This window comes from Abramis brama, assembly GCF_963993115.1.
Source record: "Abramis brama genome assembly, chromosome: 10".
NCBI classification, from domain to species: domain Eukaryota; kingdom Metazoa; phylum Chordata; class Actinopteri; order Cypriniformes; family Leuciscidae; genus Abramis; species Abramis brama.
The window spans coordinates 7,929,971-7,947,180 of record NC_139972.1 but is presented as its reverse complement, the minus strand read 5'-3'; the positions used below and the strand labels follow the sequence as shown (position 1 = coordinate 7,947,180).

The 17,210-nt window shown below is 36.6% G+C and overlaps 3 protein-coding genes across 4 annotated transcripts in view; 1 reads left to right on the top strand and 2 right to left on the bottom strand.

The window, feature by feature from the left end:
- LOC311090821 (NACHT, LRR and PYD domains-containing protein 3-like) overlaps positions 1-17,210 on the bottom strand; it is a 430,276-nt gene that overhangs the window by 383,189 nt on the left and 29,877 nt on the right. The window lies entirely within an intron of this gene.
- On the bottom strand, positions 63-6,983 carry lamtor1 (late endosomal/lysosomal adaptor, MAPK and MTOR activator 1). Of its 2 annotated transcripts, none has more exons than XM_084126438.1 (5): positions 6,767-6,983; positions 4,285-4,430; positions 3,749-3,826; positions 2,522-2,645; positions 63-1,992 (listed from the first exon to the last, which is right to left on the bottom strand). In XM_084126438.1, exons 1-5 carry the CDS (start codon positions 6,806-6,808, stop codon positions 1,900-1,902), a joined length of 483 nt encoding a protein of 160 aa, XP_083982564.1. In that variant the 5' UTR covers positions 6,809-6,983; the 3' UTR covers positions 63-1,899. The 2 variants fall into 2 exon arrangements, with proteins under 2 accessions (XP_083982564.1, XP_083982565.1); XM_084126439.1 differs by having other exon boundaries at positions 4,285-4,427; positions 6,767-6,955.
- Positions 9,370-15,534, top strand: LOC311090843 (uncharacterized protein). Its single transcript, XM_084126413.1, has 4 exons — positions 9,370-9,522; positions 10,509-11,587; positions 12,261-12,509; positions 13,914-15,534. Exons 3-4 carry the CDS (start codon positions 12,425-12,427, stop codon positions 14,933-14,935), a joined length of 1,107 nt encoding a protein of 368 aa, XP_083982539.1. The 5' UTR covers positions 9,370-9,522; positions 10,509-11,587; positions 12,261-12,424; the 3' UTR covers positions 14,936-15,534.

Sequence of the window (17,210 nt, the reverse complement as noted above, 5' to 3'; positions counted from 1 at the left end):
AAATATTCTCATTGTACTCGCCACCAATGCATGTCTGCACATTCAATAAAATAAAATAATACTTTACAATTTTGAAAGTCTTTAATGCATAATTTCATTCAACAAAACAGTATTAACAGAATATTGAGATTAAATTTTTGGTACTAGCCTAAGAAACGAGATCTCTGTAAATCAGGTAGTATTCCACATTTAGGATAACAAACAAACTTGAACACTTATTAGTTCACTGCAACAAAAAACAACAACAAAAAAAACCCATCTTGAGTCTTGCAGCGTATTTTATCCCTTTAAAAACCTCAAAGAAAGAGAAATGTGCCTTGCGACGATCTAGAGAGCCAATGGTGCCACACGGTCTGCATGCGTGCAAAAATACATAAAATCAAAAATAAATAATTACACAAACATACCGTGTGGCATTTCAAACTCGGTCAGGAAAGAGGGGCAGTTCACTAGTGCTTTCCTCGTCTTTCGGCACAACAGAAGAAAAAAAAAACCAGTTTGACTGTTAAAGCAACTTCATAATATATTTGAATTGTTTTTATTACATTAAAAGTGGAACAGGCAAGGTAAAAGTGTCCCTGTTTGCTTAGCTAAAAACAAGCCACTGATCGAGAAGCCTTACAACTAAGGCATAATACAGCCAGGGGGCGCCGTAGAGCCGTTTACGCTTCTCGCTTATCATTCTTCTTGAATCATTTTACACTTTGTACATTAAAGGCATTGACACAAAATCTTTCTTTACAAACTGCCGTTCGAACCCACCGCCCCATCCAAAACTCTCTGATTTGACAGTATGTTTACTTGTTAGACAGGCCTCACTGCCCTGGCTCGGTTTAATCAGCGTCAGTGTTTTCCGATATGACTGCCTGACAGTAAAAGAAACCCTTTCCCTCCAGTTACAGCAGAGCCGCTTTAAAGGATTCAAAATGAACCGCAAATGAACCAATATTTTTGATATGACATGGCGCGGCGCGTCACTTGTTCTGTTAGCCTATATTTACACTCCGCCACAACATGGCAAATGGAGAAAAATGATGCCGACTAGTTAAAAACTCGAATTAACAAGGTCTAAAGTTGCAGGACATCCCATACTTTGAGTAGGTTACAGTAATAGACTAAAATCTAAACCAGCCGGGAATCAATTTGATTGACTTTCAAGCAGATCATTCACACACAACAAGAGAGTTCTGCTTCCAATGAAGAATTAAAATAAAAGGTAAAAAGGTTACGTGTGTTACTCTGGTTAGACAGAGGTATTATTTATGCATGTTGCCTATATTCATCAGCATCCCAATCCTGAAACACAGTGCATACATTAATGGGATTTAATTAGGAATAATGAACTCTAAACCACAGTGATTCCAGAATCCTACAGGCGAACGAGTGAATTACGTGCAGAATTATGTGTGTTAAGACGATCCCGCCGAACTGAGTAAAACTAGTACAGTGAAGTCTGGAGTCTCAGTTTAACAATGTCTAACCAACTGAAAATCCAACAGAAAAAAAACCAACAACAACAACAAGAACAAATAAAACTAAAATATGCAATCGTAGCAGCTTGACACGACTGTCGAATTTGACATTTTTGTTGTAAAAGGTTTGATTAATGCATGAACTCACACCTGAAGATCTACCGGTAACTGATCAAATGCAACTCGTCACAGAAACCGCTGGGATCAGATGGTTTTCCCCCCTCGGATCTGTTCTGTGGTCTCGGGTGACGGATTTACACAAAGAGCTCTGGTTGGGGTGAATTATGTTTATCTGCAGGACATTCAGAGAACAAAGACATGGGCGTCTGCATATCAAGAAGTTTGGAAGGAGAACAGAGGAGTGAAAAGGGCCAGAAAGAGAGACAGAAACAGAGAATGTGGGGAGGGACAGGGTCCATTTTTTGAATCATGGTATAGCAAACTGCACCACCAGCTCTTCCTTGGCATCTACTTTGATTTGAGAGATGGCGCTGTAGGCGTACGCAGCGATCTTAGAGACCTGAGGAGGAAAGAGCACAATAAATCAAACAAAACACTGAAAAAAATGAAATGTCCAGTGAATTCTAGTGCATTAATGTGCAATTAATGTTCTTAAATTCTTACTTGATATACAGTACTGTGAATATAAATACAGTACTGTGACCCTCACAAAGAGTTTTATTCAGCAAGGATGCATTACATTGATAAAAAGTGACATTTATAATGTTACTAAAGATTTCTATTTCAAATAACTGCTGTTCTTTTGATTCATCAGAGAATCCTGAACAAAAACGCATTACCGTTTCCACAAAAATATGAAGCAACACAACTGTTTTCAACATTGATAATAATCAGAAATGTTTCTTAAACAGCGAATCAGCATATTAGACTGATTTATGAAGGATCATGTGACACTGAAATGCCTCCCAAGGAAGGAATGTCTTTGCAATATTTGTATACGCATAAACCGCTACGACTAGCCTTACAAGTTAAGCATCCATTTTTTTTTTATGTCGTGTCATAGGGTGATTTAATGAGGTGAAGCTGACCTGCTGTACGTCTGCGTAGGGCACCAGGTCAGCGGCGAGCACCTGGTGAGGTTGGCTGGTCAGTGACGCGAGAGGAACCGGCTTCTTCTGAGACAGCGTTCTGCTCAACACCTCCAGCTTGGTGCTTTAGCACAAACACACATCATTCAGCTCGATACACACATTTAAAAATGCACTACACAGGAAACTTTAACAAATGGTGAACAGTTACAGAACTTTGCCTCGTTAAAGGGATAGTTCAACCAAAAAATTTTAATTCTGTCATTAATTTCTCACCCTCAAGTCGTTCCAAACCCGTAAGACTTTCGTTCATCTTCATGAACACAAATGAAGATCTTTTTGATGAAATCTGAGAGATTTCTGTCCCTCCATTGACAGCCACACAACTGACACTTTCAAGCCCCAGAAATGTAAATCTATTTAAAGTAATCCAAGTGACTCCAGGGGTTTAACATTCATTTTATGAAGCAGCACGAGTGCTTTGTTTGTGCAAAAAAAAACATTATTTACCACTTTATTTACAAAATCTGAATCTCCAACGCGCATTCACGAGAGAGCCACGACGCACACCGGTTCAGGGTCAGAAAGCTCTCAGATTTCATCAAAAATATCTTCATTTGTGTTCTGAAGATGGACAAAAGTCCAAGACAAAAGTCTTACAGCTTTGATTCGACATAATGATGAGTAATTAATGACAGAAGTTTCATTTTTGGAAGAACTAACCCTGTAATTCATTTCAATTTGATGATGTTAAGAAAGTTGGTTACACTTTATTTTGATAGTCCACTTTAGATTCTCTACTAACTATAAATACCTTAGTTTGCAACTACGTGTCAACTAACTCTCATTAGAGTATTAGTAGACTCTTAGGGTTCGAATTAGTAGGATAAGTTGACGTACTTGCAAAGTTTAAGTGTTAGCAGATATTAAGCAGACGGTCTACTAATACTACTAATGACTGCATGTAGTTGCAAAGTTACTTATAGTTAATAAAATGGCTAAAGTGGACATTTGAAATAAAGTTTTACCAAAAAAGATGTTCCACATCTAGCGTTGCATGGTTATTTAAGTAACAAACCAACTTGAACACTGTTAGTACACCGTAATAGAAAACAAAAAGAAACCATCTTGCGCATTTTATCCCTATAAAAACCTCAAAGAAAGAGAAACGTGACTTGCTATGATCTAGAGTCTACTGTATATGGCATTTCAGAACAGCAAACACACCTGTACTGTCTAGCTTTGTCCATGTATTCATGTTGCTCCATGCCTTGAGAATCCACAGCCGACACGTCAATTATGTTCCTACCCAAGAGAAAAAGAAAAGGTTTTCATCCACCAACAGCCATAAATGCAGAAAACTGTGTATTTTTGCCTTGTTTCCAGTCCAAATATCTAAAAATTCTTAAATCAAGATGCATTTACTAAAGTAGTAAAAGGCCATAAGATATAATGTCTTGTTTTCTAGAGAAATAAATCAAAATGAAGTGAGTTGTTGCTTAAAAAGTGCAAAATTATCTGCCATTGGGGTGAGAAAAATAATCTTAATTCAAACAGAAACAAGATCATTTTTCTTACCCCATTGGTAGATAATTTGACTTGTTTTAAGCAACAACTCTAGAAAACAAGACATTATATCTTGTGGCCTTTTACTACTTTAGTAAATGCATCTTGATTTATTATTATTATTTTTTTATATATTTGGACTGGAAACAAGACAAAAATACTAAGTAGTGTGTGCTGAATAAGGACAGGACTCGTACAGGGCTGTGCGCTGCAGGATGACCGTGAGCAAGGCCTGCTCGTCTGTGCGGTTGGACGTCAGGCTGTCTGCGTTTCGCTCCGAGCCATTGGTGGGTTTTCTGTCCAGGTTTGGGTCAGGAATCAATGGCCTCACCTCATCATTCTTCTGCACAAAAGAGTCGAGAGGTCAAAAGCATGATCACGGAAAGACACACCAGCACACATCTTTAAGAAGGAAACACTGACCTAAAACAGTGACTAAACAGCTATTTGTCTATGTGATGATAGTAATGTCAGTGACGATATGTGACCCTGGATCACAAAACCAGTCACGAGTCGCACGGGTATATTTGTGGCAATAGCCAACAATACATTGTATGGGTCAGAATTATCGATTTAGGATATTAAGTAAAGATCATGTTCCATGAAGATATTTTGTAAATTTCCTACCGTAAATATATAAAACATTTATTTTTGTGAGTGAATGCAGCACAATCGCCAACATAAATGGACTTTAAAGGAGATTTTCTCAATGTTTCGATTTTTTTGCACCCTCAGATTCCAGATTTTCAATATTGTATCTCGGCCAAATATCATCCTATCATAACAAACCATAAATCAATGGAAAGTTTATTTATTCAGCTTTCAGATGATGTACAACTCTCAATTTAAAAAAAAAGGCCCATGTGACTGGTTTTGTGGTCCAGGGTCACATATGTCTGCAGCTATTGATTCCAATTAACATTTCAATGATATTTATGAATCTTACTCCGAAACCTGAATGCTGCAAGGTTTAGAAAAAAAAGGGATGTTTAACAACATCAAATGCTTTGTAAAAATCAACAACAAAAAATATTAGAAACCCACTCCCTTGAACCACTTCACTATAATCGAGTGGCAATATGTCACTCATCAGAGGCGGAGCAGGTTTTTACATTTTGACTTGACTTTAACCCCGGGTGGCTTCAGTTCAGGTCGACTGAACCGGTCATAAGTATACTGTAAGTTGCTCTTGATAACAACATCTGCTAAATGACTTCCTCCTCCATATTTCCCAGACTCTGCAATAACTTACAAACTTACATCACTTGACCCTGCACAGAAGTGATTTAGACAAAGAAAGCATTTCCACTGCTTTTCCCACTGATTTTAACAATACTTAAGTATTTTACTCATACTGAATGTAGGCTCAAACACCTGAGAGACATACCATTGAAAAACAAGAAACTGTTGGTTTGTGAGGAGAGCGATCACATGTTTATTCTCTAAAATCAAAATAAAACACCTCAAAATTGCAATAAATCAAGGTCAACACAACAGCCTCTTAAATGCCAACAAACACTCAATCTCAAAAAGTGAGTCAAAAGTGCTCAAAAAGGGCATAAAAATACAATATCCTTCAAAAAGGTCTCTTCCACATGACAGATACATAAAATAATGCTGAGGAGTAAAATTAAATAGTCAAAGCCTACTTGCACTGGACAAGCTATATCAAATATCAAAATCCTGTGATTCAGAAACTACCTGGTAATGCACTGGCAGTCGTGTAAAGTAGCTTTGTTGACAAGTTTGGGTGAGTAGAGGTGAAACACACATGATCTCGTACCTTCAACGCCCTGTAGATGGTGATATCCCTTCTTTATAGCAGAAATAAACTGCTGCAGAAAAAGTTTGGTGCCATGCTAATGTAATTGAGTAAAGAGCACACATACTTATCAAAAATGTAGTCAAGTAGAGAGTAAAAATATCTAATCTAATGCTAATATCTTTGATACTCAGTAAAACTACAAAGAAGCCAAAAAGATACAGTGACTAATTACATTTACTCAGATACTTTACACTACTGATAAAGATCATTCTATAGAGATTTGGCTTTAAAAAAATAATAATAATAAAGTATGGTAAAAAAATACAGTGTGGTCCAAAAAGTACAAATCATTTGTAAATAATATGTTTTAAACGATTGATATAATAATATTACAAAATATATAGGGTTACAATATGAGAATTTAGAGAAAATTATAATGAGAATATATTTGTATTAAACACTTTTTTCAATGTACTCTTTGACATTTGCTCAGTAATTACATATATTTCCAGGCCTGGATTTGAAACCCCACTGATGTCAATATCACACTTTCCATGACATTGGGAACCCTGAGTACATAATTTCCTCATTCATGACCACATGTCAGATCCAGGGATCAGATCCACACATACTCTCAGTTTATGACATTTCCCATGTCTAATCATCATTGATCCATCAGTGAAGCCAATCACTTTGATTAGAAAAACAATCAAATGAAATGAGGCATTAGAGTAAGTTTGGTGTAGTTTTGAAACACACACACACACAGCATTGGCCTGTTCGTGTAGCCAGACCTACAAACACACAACAGTAATAATAAATGTGTGATGTATGTTGTTGTTGCAGGAATACAAACGCCACATTCAGCAGTTTTTCTGGCTGTTATATGTGTCTCTTGATCAGATCTCCTCTACCTGCTCCGACGTCTCGCTGTCGCTGCTGAAACAGCACCCCATGATACACGCTCAGCGGGTTCAGGCTCTCTTCTGTGCGAGTTTCTCGTCTCTTGAGCGGGTTTTATTATTTTGTTTGCTGGCTGTGTAGAGCTTCGTTGCAAACGCAGGGACCATCACATGACAGCACTCCCAGCCGTGTCACGTGACTTCCGTTTTCACACAACTACCCTGACACGTCATTTCCGCCCGTCGCGTGACCGAGCAGAGCCGTTATGTTCGTTATCGACTGATAAAATAAATAAACAAAGGCGTCGTTGGAGATTTCAGTGTTTTACTCTTATTATTAGTTTCTAAATTAAACAAAAACATGTCATATCCTTCGCGATTGTTTCTCATTGGCTTAATTTCAGGCGTGATATTTTGTAAAACACTTTTGTTGGAAGAAAATATTGACAAATTATGAATAATATATTAATGTAATTATAATGAACTTATTGGCTTATAATAAGAATAAACATATTGGCTTCGTAAAAGTTTAGCTCTCTATCTAACTATTTTCTTATATTAAAACATTTGTAGCAATGTTTGCAGTTCTACCAATTACATGAAAACTAAAAACCATTGTGGGATGATTATGGGATTAAAAAGTAACTACCAAAATGACCATATTTCTAAATAAATAATTAAATGCTACACAATATAAAGTCACATCTCTCTCCCTGTTGAGTTTTGCTTAGGCTACTGCAAATAGGTAATTGTTGTTTCATGGATAAATAGCTTTGTGTTAGCTTTTGTATAATAAAGTTCAGCTACTTTATAGCCTACGTATTGCAAAACACAATACTGTAACTGTAATTGGGTGAAGTTGAATAGAATATATTATTATTGTGTATTATTAATTATTATGATAGTGTATTTGCTTCATAACAGTTTTTTTAATTATGCTTCCACTTTACAAACAAACAAACAAGGTCCATAAACAATTTTCTGAATATAACACTTGATCAGCCTTATAGGTTTAGCATAGCCAGTAACAAAACAGAAAAATCACAATAAAACAAACAAATAATTAAATAAAATACAAAATAAAATTTAAAACAAATAAATCATGATGGCTTTTTTAATTTAATGATATGAATCCAAAAGAGGAAATCAAATTTGAAGGTTTTCTTGTTTTTAACTGATTTTAAAGATTTGCACAAGAGTTTAACCTCATTCATCCACTGGTTAAAGTTGGACTTCAATTTAAATCTGCACTCATGTATGAAAAACTTTCCAAGACATAACAAGAAATTAATAACAAAATCAAACTCTTTGTTTTCCAGACAAACAAACCTAATTAACTTCGCAGTGAGTGGTGGGAGAGTTCACCCTCCCTGGACAGTTCTGCACATCTCTCCAAAAGCATTGCACCATATCACAACAAAAATAAAACATGCTCTAAATTTTCAATATTTGTTTCACACACACAACAAAAAAAAATTTTTTTTTATAAATTGGCAGGATAAATCTCATTTAAAATGTTGAAGTTCACCTAGCTTTAGGCGGGTAATTATTAGACAGATTATTTTTTTTTCCTTTTTTTTTAATTCAACTGTATCAAAATCTTTAAGAATGTATTCCCATCTAATATAGGGTTTGGGTAATAAGCCTGTGTATGAATGTGACAGAATGTAAGGCTAGTGGAATTTAATGTTAATTTTTTTGGAAATAATGCTGTTGTCGTCAGCACATTTGCCTATCCAACACTGTTAAACCTTCAAAACCACTATTTTTAATCAATATAGATAATAGCTCTGCAACCATTATAGTTAATAATGGTGAGCTACCATCCCGCACAAATCCCCCTTTTAAATGGGAAATCTTGTGCAGAGCTACGGAGCTATTGATATAACATTTCAATGAAACTTATGAATCTTACTCCAAAACCAAAATGCTGCAAGGTTTTCAAAATAAAGGGATGCTCAATGACATCAAATGCTTTGTAAAAAAATAATAATATAGAAACCCACTCCATTGACCCACTCCAATCTAATATTATTATGGATTGAATAACATTCTGAAATACTGATTGTGTCTCACTAATTATAGTAGAAATATCCTTTTTCAGCCTAGCAGCGATAGCCCCAGAATTATTATTTTTTATTATCGGTGTTAAGCAAAGTGATAGGCCTCAGATTTTCTAAGACTCTTTTATCTTTATCAGCTTTGGGAATCAAATTTATCAAGCCTTGCTTCACTTTCAACTCTTTCTTTTCAATACATTATTTTAGGGCACTGAATAACAGATTTCTCAAATCCCCCCCAGAATATATTTATTTTTATTAGTGAGTCCATCTTTCCCTGTTGATTTGTTTAAAGGCATCTTTTCCACTGAATCCAATTCTTCAATCCTAAGATCTGAATCACTTACAACTTTAAAATAGTCTTCAATACGTGGGATATTGTTCTGGATTTTTGCACAATAAATAAATAAATAAATTCATAAATAAGACTCATCTGAGGAGAAAGCTGAATAATATAGTTTAGAATAGAACTGAAAGACTTGCTTCATAACAGAGCGGAGATGTGATTTACTGAATGCGGCCCCTTTAAGAAATATGACACCGCGCGCACCGAGCATGCGCAGAAGAGAAGAAACGAGATACACACGAGAGACGAGACGAGCGCTGAAACTTTAACCAGTTGAAGCTGAAAGTGACGCTGTTAACGATCGTGAATGAAGGACAAATGTGGAATATTTTATTCGGATGTCGTATATTTCCAGTCTGCAGGTCAGAGATGTTATATTTATCATGAAATAATTTATGTTTGTGTTGCCTAAATGTACATTGTTCTTAGTGTAACGTACAGAGAATTAAACATAGTCATTAATTTTTATCAGCCTCTATTCAGTCTGTAGAGATTGTGTATGATTGCTGTTATCTTTGTTAGATTTTTGTTTAATTCATATATTAATTGAAGAACCTGTGACTTGTTTCATCAGTATAAAATCTGGAGTCACATAAAAATGAACAACCTTCATATAGAGCCGCTTTAAATGCTGCTAATGTATAACCATATCAAAATGCTCTGTTTCAAAAACCAAGCCTAAAATCATATGATAATTTAATTTAAGAAGTGTAATTATTAAAGTATTTCAGTATAAACTCAGTAACCTTGAATTTGGCAGATCTGTTGTCCCTCACAACAACACTGTAAAAAAAGAAAAGTTGACTTAACTTAAAATTATAAGGCAACTTGCTGCATAGATTTTTTGAGTTGACTCAACTAATAGAGTTTAATCAACTAGAGATGTTATAGTTGAGTCAACTCAACTATAGAGATGTTTTAGTTGAGTCAACTAAAAAAATCAGTGCAGAAAGTTGCCTTATAATTTTAAGTTAAGTCAACTTTCCTTTTTTTACAGTGAATTCACCAAATCTAAATAGTTGTAAAGTCTGCCCTGAGCATCATATCTCATTCAATAGTCCCTGTTTTCACCTCATTCATTATGGTAATGTCTGAGATCTTCTGTAAATTGGCACATCAAGCATGTTATTAGTGTCAGACAAACTACAGGATAATCACTTTATGTGATAATCACCTATCTGTGTGTTTTTAATGTTTCACCCCTCAGGTTAAAGTACATGACGAAAAGTACTATTAGGCCTAAAGGCTACAGAAACCACACCTGCAAACTCTCTTTCTGACACTGAAATAGACCATTCATGTGATTATTGCAGATCTAAGGAGTTTTTATTTTAATGTTTATCTCAAGGGAAATGACCAGCGGTAGCCTGGGTTTCTCCATGCTGCCTTGTGCGCAGTGCGATTTTATTCACACTGCTAGGCAGTCTGGACACCATGGACCAGATTTTCCCCTCAAAAAGGGAACCAATCACAGAACGGGGAGGGAGCAGCAAGACGATGACGACGTCTATGCGACACACCGAAGCAGTTTCTTTATATCTATGGATCCAACATGGCATCAGACGCGAAGTTACCTTTCGATGCAGCCTTAGATAGTGTTCTAAGTAGTTTAGAACGCAAGTTTATTTCGTCTTCTTCCTCGTTGAATTTCTGTCGCTCTACATACGTCATCTGGTATAATTGAAACGATTGGCTATAAGCTACGTACAGGCGCATTTGATAGACATTCATAGCGCCCAATAAACAGCTCTGGGCATTCGTAAACCATGCCTCAAATACGAGAAAATGAACATGTGGTTCCCAGACCACGTCTTAATGAGAAAGAGGTCTGACGTTAGCCAGGCTAGACCAGCGGGGTAATCTTTCAGAAAAAACTGAAGCTTCCCTGGGCGCCGCCATTGATTAGCGGACCATCACCTGCTGTTAGCATTCCATTGACTCCCATTCATTTTGGCGTCACTTTGACAGCGAATAACTTTACATCTGAGGCGTTTAAAGACTCCATTTGTCCATTATTTATTTCCAAAGAAACATGAAAATGTATAAAAGGCTCCATTACCTTGTATCTTACGTTATGGCCCCGTAGATGCAGTTTTTGTAAAAATAGGATAACGATTGCGTCATAACCACTCGACTCTCTGTCGCACAGTAGAGAGATTACCGTATGGACAGGAGGAGAAGCTCGCGGGCAATCGGGGGGACGTGGAGGCAAAATGACAAAATAATTAATCAGAATACTTAGCAAAAGTTGCTCCTGCTCCTAGCTCATGGACACCTCCTACTCACGCTCTCCGTCTCTGCAGGTTTCGGAAGGGAATGATTCAGATTTCTCTTGGCACAGCTACTAGAAGACAGACGGGTCGCTCACGTCACATCTACGTCGTCAAGCTCAGTTTGAGTCTGCGCAGTACGCTCAGCCATCAGGAAGTGAGTGCTTCTAATTGACTTCACTTGTCTCCGTTGAAGTCTATGGGGTCTCTGTATCCATTTCTTATACTGTATATGGAAATTACCGTCTTCGTCTTCGTATTAGTTTAGATGGCATCTTCTTTTTATCTTTCCTCAGTATGATGCCTAATAAAGTAGTGTTTATAAGTGCAGCGCTGCTTGTGTTCAGGAGTAACTGCTGTATTTCTGCTTTTCCACAAGCGCCACCTTCTGTCAGAGAGAGAATCTGCATTTTCATTCAGCCTGTCTGCCTTTAAGTTAATTAACATTACATACATAATAATTGATTAGGCTCAAACTTTTTATTTGGTAACAACTGTAAAGTTTTTTTAATTGTTATTTAACAGTTTATGATGTTACCAGACATTGACGTTGATTCAAAACTATTTTGTGACCTAAACATGTTTGTTCTAATATCAGAACTTTTTTGAAATTATTTCACAATTTTTAGAAGAATTGTTACTTATGCTTATTTCATGCTTATAATATCCTGGGTTACATGAAAACGAGCAACCGAGAGCTGTTTAGTACACTATTAACATGTAACAATCAAAATGCTCTATATTTGAACTAAATATATTTGAAGCACAATATGTGTTTGCTGTTTAAGTCATCCAGAATAAATTCAGTAACTTATCTTTGATTTTTCCAGATCTGGTCCTGTGGGCGTCAGTATCACACAGTGATCACAGTTCACACCTGCAGTGAAGCCCCTCCCACAACAATTCACCAATAAATACTGGGAATATTCCCATCATCCTACAAGAGAAGGACAGACTCCAGGAGTAGCAGCTGAAATCTGTGTGACTGTTAAAGATGGAGTTTATTAAAGAGGAGATTGAAGACATGAGTGATCCAGAACCATCCAGAATAAAACATGAAGATACTGAGGAACAAATAGGTTGGTGTCCATTCTTGATTCTTCATTGTTGACTGCTTTCGTAGCTCTGAAATATGGATGACAAATGATAGAGAAATGCATCTAAATAATCATAACCCGTTTATAATCGTATTAACAAGTGAATGACAGAACCGAACTTTACATTAAAGATAGTTTGGTTACACTTTACAATAAGGTCTCATTTGTTAACATTAATTAATGTATTAACTAACATGAACTAACAATGGACAATACATTTATTACAGTATTTATTAATATTTGTTAATATTAGTTAAATTCAGCTTAAAAATCCAGCTGTTCATTGATTGTTTATGTTACTTAACAAATGTTAAGGGGTGGTTGATTATTATTTCACTTTTCTAACTTTAGTTAGTGTGTAATGTTGCTGTTTGAGCATAAACAACATCTGCAAAGTCACAACGCTCAAAGTTCAAAGCAAAGGGAGATTTTTTCCTTCACAGAAATCGCTTTTTAAGGACCACAACAAACGACTGATTGGGACTACATGAGCTTCCTCCCGGGTTAGTGACATCACAAACCCTAACATTTACATAAACCCCGCCCCCAGGAACATGCAGTCCATGTTGAGAAGAGGAAGAGTTGTTGTAGTAGAGTACATTTGTGAGTCTGTTCAAGCTGTCACATCCGTCTTTTTACATTTATTTCAATGCAGTCCGTAACACAAATGCAATAGCATGGCATCTTACAACAGTTCCCACACTAGCGATTTATAGATTATCATGACATAATATGCTAATCAATGAATAGAAGATAGTGAACTTCACATCAGCTACATAAATTCATCAACTAACCGTTCAGAAACGTCCTGTTGCATTTTACATGTTGTCACTTCTTCTTAAATCTCTCCATTATTGTCCCACTCCAGTTTTTAAACATAAAAGGCAGAACATTTTCGGACATTTCAGTGCGCGTCTGTGTGAAGAAATTGGAGCTGCCAACACACACGAGCTGTTGAAGCTCCGCCCTCTGCGCCGGGAGTAGCAGCTCATTTGCATTTAAAGGGACACACACAATTTTAACATGCTATAAAACTTGTCGGTGGGGTATTTTGAGCTAAAACTTCACATACGGACTCATTTTACAACAGAGACTTATTTTACATCTTGTAAAAAGTGCCATTATACCACCCCTTTAACAAATACAACTTTTGATTTTAATAATGTATTAGTAAATGTTGAAATTACAACAACTAAGATTAATATATGCTGCAGAAGTATTCATTGTTAGTTCATGTTAACTACATGAGTTAGCTAAGGAAACCTTATTGTAAAGTGTCACTGATACTTAATACACAGACAGGTGTCTTGGTTTCTGCTATGTGTTTTTAATTTTCACATTTAACCTCATTGAACTGATTCTAACTGATTAATACATTTATTTTAGTCCAGATGGAAGTGACGGAGCAAAGACAGAAACTAAATGACGTGAAGAAACACTGTGACTTACAAACTCAAGGAACAAAAGCCAAAAACCTGCACTCCTGCTCTCAGTGTGGAAAGAGTTTCCAGAATAAAGGAAACCTTAATAAGCACATAAGAATTCACACTGGAGAGAAACCGTATACATGCTCTCAGTGTGAGAGGACTTTCAGAGATGCAACAGGTTTAAAAATTCATCTGCACATTCACTCTGGAGAAAAACCATTCAAGTGTGATCAGTGTGGTAAAGGTTTTAATTCATCATCAAATCTAAAACAACACCTGAAAGTTCATTCAGATGAGAAGCCTCACTTGTGTTCTTTCTGTGGAAAGAGTTTTTCACGGATGGACAGTTTTAAACTTCACCAGAAAATACATACCGGTGTGAGAGATCATGTGTGTTGTGACTGTGGGAAGAGCTTTACTGCATCCTGTGAACTGAAACGGCACCAAAGAAGTCATACTGGAGAGAAACCGTATACATGCACTCAGTGTGGAAAGAGTTTTTCTCAAGCATCAGGTCTCAGTGTTCATCTGCTCCGTCACTCTGGAAAAAAAACTTTTAACTGTGTTCAGTGCGGTAAATATTTTATTTTGTCATCAGATCTGAAAGACCACCTGAAAGTTCATTCAGATGAGAGGCCTTATGTGTGTTCTCTCTGTGGAAAGAGTTTTCCACGGCTAAAGAGTTTTAAACAACACCAGAAAACACATAATGAAGTGAAAGATCATGTGTGTTGTGAATGTGGGAAGAGATTTACTAGAGTTGATTGTCTGAAACGTCACCAACAAATTCACACTGGAGAAAAACCTTACAAGTGCTCATATTGTGACAAGAGCTTTGCTCGGTTGGGACGCCTAAAATCACATGAGCGAATTCATACGGGAGAGAAGCCGTATATCTGTACTCAGTGTGAGAAGAGTTTCAAAGATGCAACAGGTTTAAAAAAGCATATGTTTATTCACACTGGAAAAAAAACGATTTAACTGTGATCAGTGAGGTAAAGATTTTAATTGGTCATCAAGTCTAAAACAACACCTTGTAGGAAACTCTGACTTGGTTGTATCTTCAGCAGGATTCTTCATTGAGAACACGAGCTGTCGTAGCTGCAGTCATCAAGTCTAACTAAGGCATTGTACATTGTAGTTTATATACTTTTAGAGGGCAGTGCTTAGAAATGGAGACAAAGCACCTGGGTGACGACCTTAAACAAAGCATGCAAATGAAGTATCCATGTTTATCCATGAGTGTTACCAATCCTAATCCAATCAGCATAACTATTCAAAGACTGGGACAGGGGCTCCAAGAGCCATTAAAGACAATGGGTGAGAGTCTCAGTAATCTGACTCATTTAACTTACAATAGAGAGAACAGGACTGGCAGGAATCTCTTGCTGGAAACTTTGCTTAACAGCTGATATTCCATGACCATAGTTTGTTCTCTTTTCAGTCACATGTGTTCCTTTGTCTTAGTTTCCCCCATCATTAGTTTATATGGACACTGATTATAATCATAGCTGGGTGTCATTAAATTCCAGTTTTTGTACAAGTTCCTCCTTTTAAGTTATTTAATAAACCAATTTTTATAATCATCCTTGTCTTCATTGGACAATTCCTGACTGCAGTAAAGGGGGTTTCTAATAGGGGTTTAACAACTTAAGAGTTTTTTTAAGTCTGCGTTTGTGTGATTAAAATTTAATCGACGTCGACTAGTCAGAAGCCCCGTTTCCATTACCCTTCAAATTGCGAAATTTCAAATTGCGCATTGAAAATACGTCTAATGGAAACACGTCAATTTCGCAAAAACTCCCATTTATCGCAAAAAAGTTTTTACGCTCACATGAGGTGGTTTTTCAGGCAATTCAAAAAAGAAATATTTCGCAAAACTGCAATGGAAATCACCTGACGTAGATGACGCGGTATGTTTGGACATAATACAAGACAGAGGTCTTTAATAAATTCATATAAGACAAAAGAATTACAGAAATAATGGATTCTAAACCTCAAATAAATGCCACAACCAAGACCTCGAAGCAGAAATGAGGGAGAAACACCCAGAAACACCTCATATGTGCTGCTCACAAGTATAATAAGGGTCTTCCTTGCCATTAAAGCTTGGAAAACACACATACATCTCCTTCGATTTATAATAATGGCTAGTGCAGTGGCTGGGATATACTACATAAACCTACCAACACCGTTGCCATGTTTTTGGAATGATTTTACTCATCGCGAGAGGAAAAAAATTATTTTTAGTCGCATAACATCTGTTAATGGAAACGACGTCATTTCGCAATAGTTTTTTGTCGACATTTAGAAAAAATCGCAAAAAGTTTTGCGCAAATCTGCAATGGAAACACGCCTACTGATGACGTCATTAATGAACAAATAAGCCTGAACCTCGAGCTGAGACTTGAACACGGGTTGCCTTCTGCACAGCTATGGCATATGACACAGCGCTCCTACATTACAGCTTATTTTTATCAGTTCTTTTATCTTTGGGTCATTATTTCTCACAGATTTCTGCTTAAGATAAAGTTGCACAGTAAAGATTACATTTATATGAATGCATTAGTGAGAGAACGATTGCGTGTGAATTAATTCTACCTGGCCGCGTCTATACTACTAATAGATAAGCTGTGGGTTTTAGTTACTTAGAAGTATGCCTGAACTTTTCAGTTTTTAAGTTATTTTATTGATAAATCACAGAACAGTGTTGACAATACATTTCTGCGTACTTAATGTTTCTTTGTGTGTGCGATCTGCGCGTGATGTGCGAGTTACTGTCTGTATGTGTGTGTGTTACAATGCAACAGCGCATTAGTTTGGAACGGCGAGTAACATACGTGTACAATAAGCTGTTTAAAAATACATTCACCTGATCAATTTTGGGCATCCAGATGGTATAATCAAACATGTCTTGTGGAGAGCTCTCGGGAGTATGCATTTATTTGTCCTTTTAACTGTTTGGAAACGTGGACTTCAAAGATTTCTTATCCTGTTGCGCCCTCTATAGGCCATGATCAACGACTAGTCAACACCAAGCTTAAAGCGTCATGGCAGAGCATTACAGTTGACTAGCCTGTTGAACCCCTAGTTTTTAATACAGCGGCTGTGGGAGTGATGGTAAAATTGACATCTTTCTCTCTTCTGACTGCTGTTATCAATCTCTAGTTTGTTCCCTTTTTATGAAAGTTGTGAAAACAGTATTGAGGAGTTTTTCTTTTGCTATTTGAACAAATGGGAACACAATTTTTTTTTT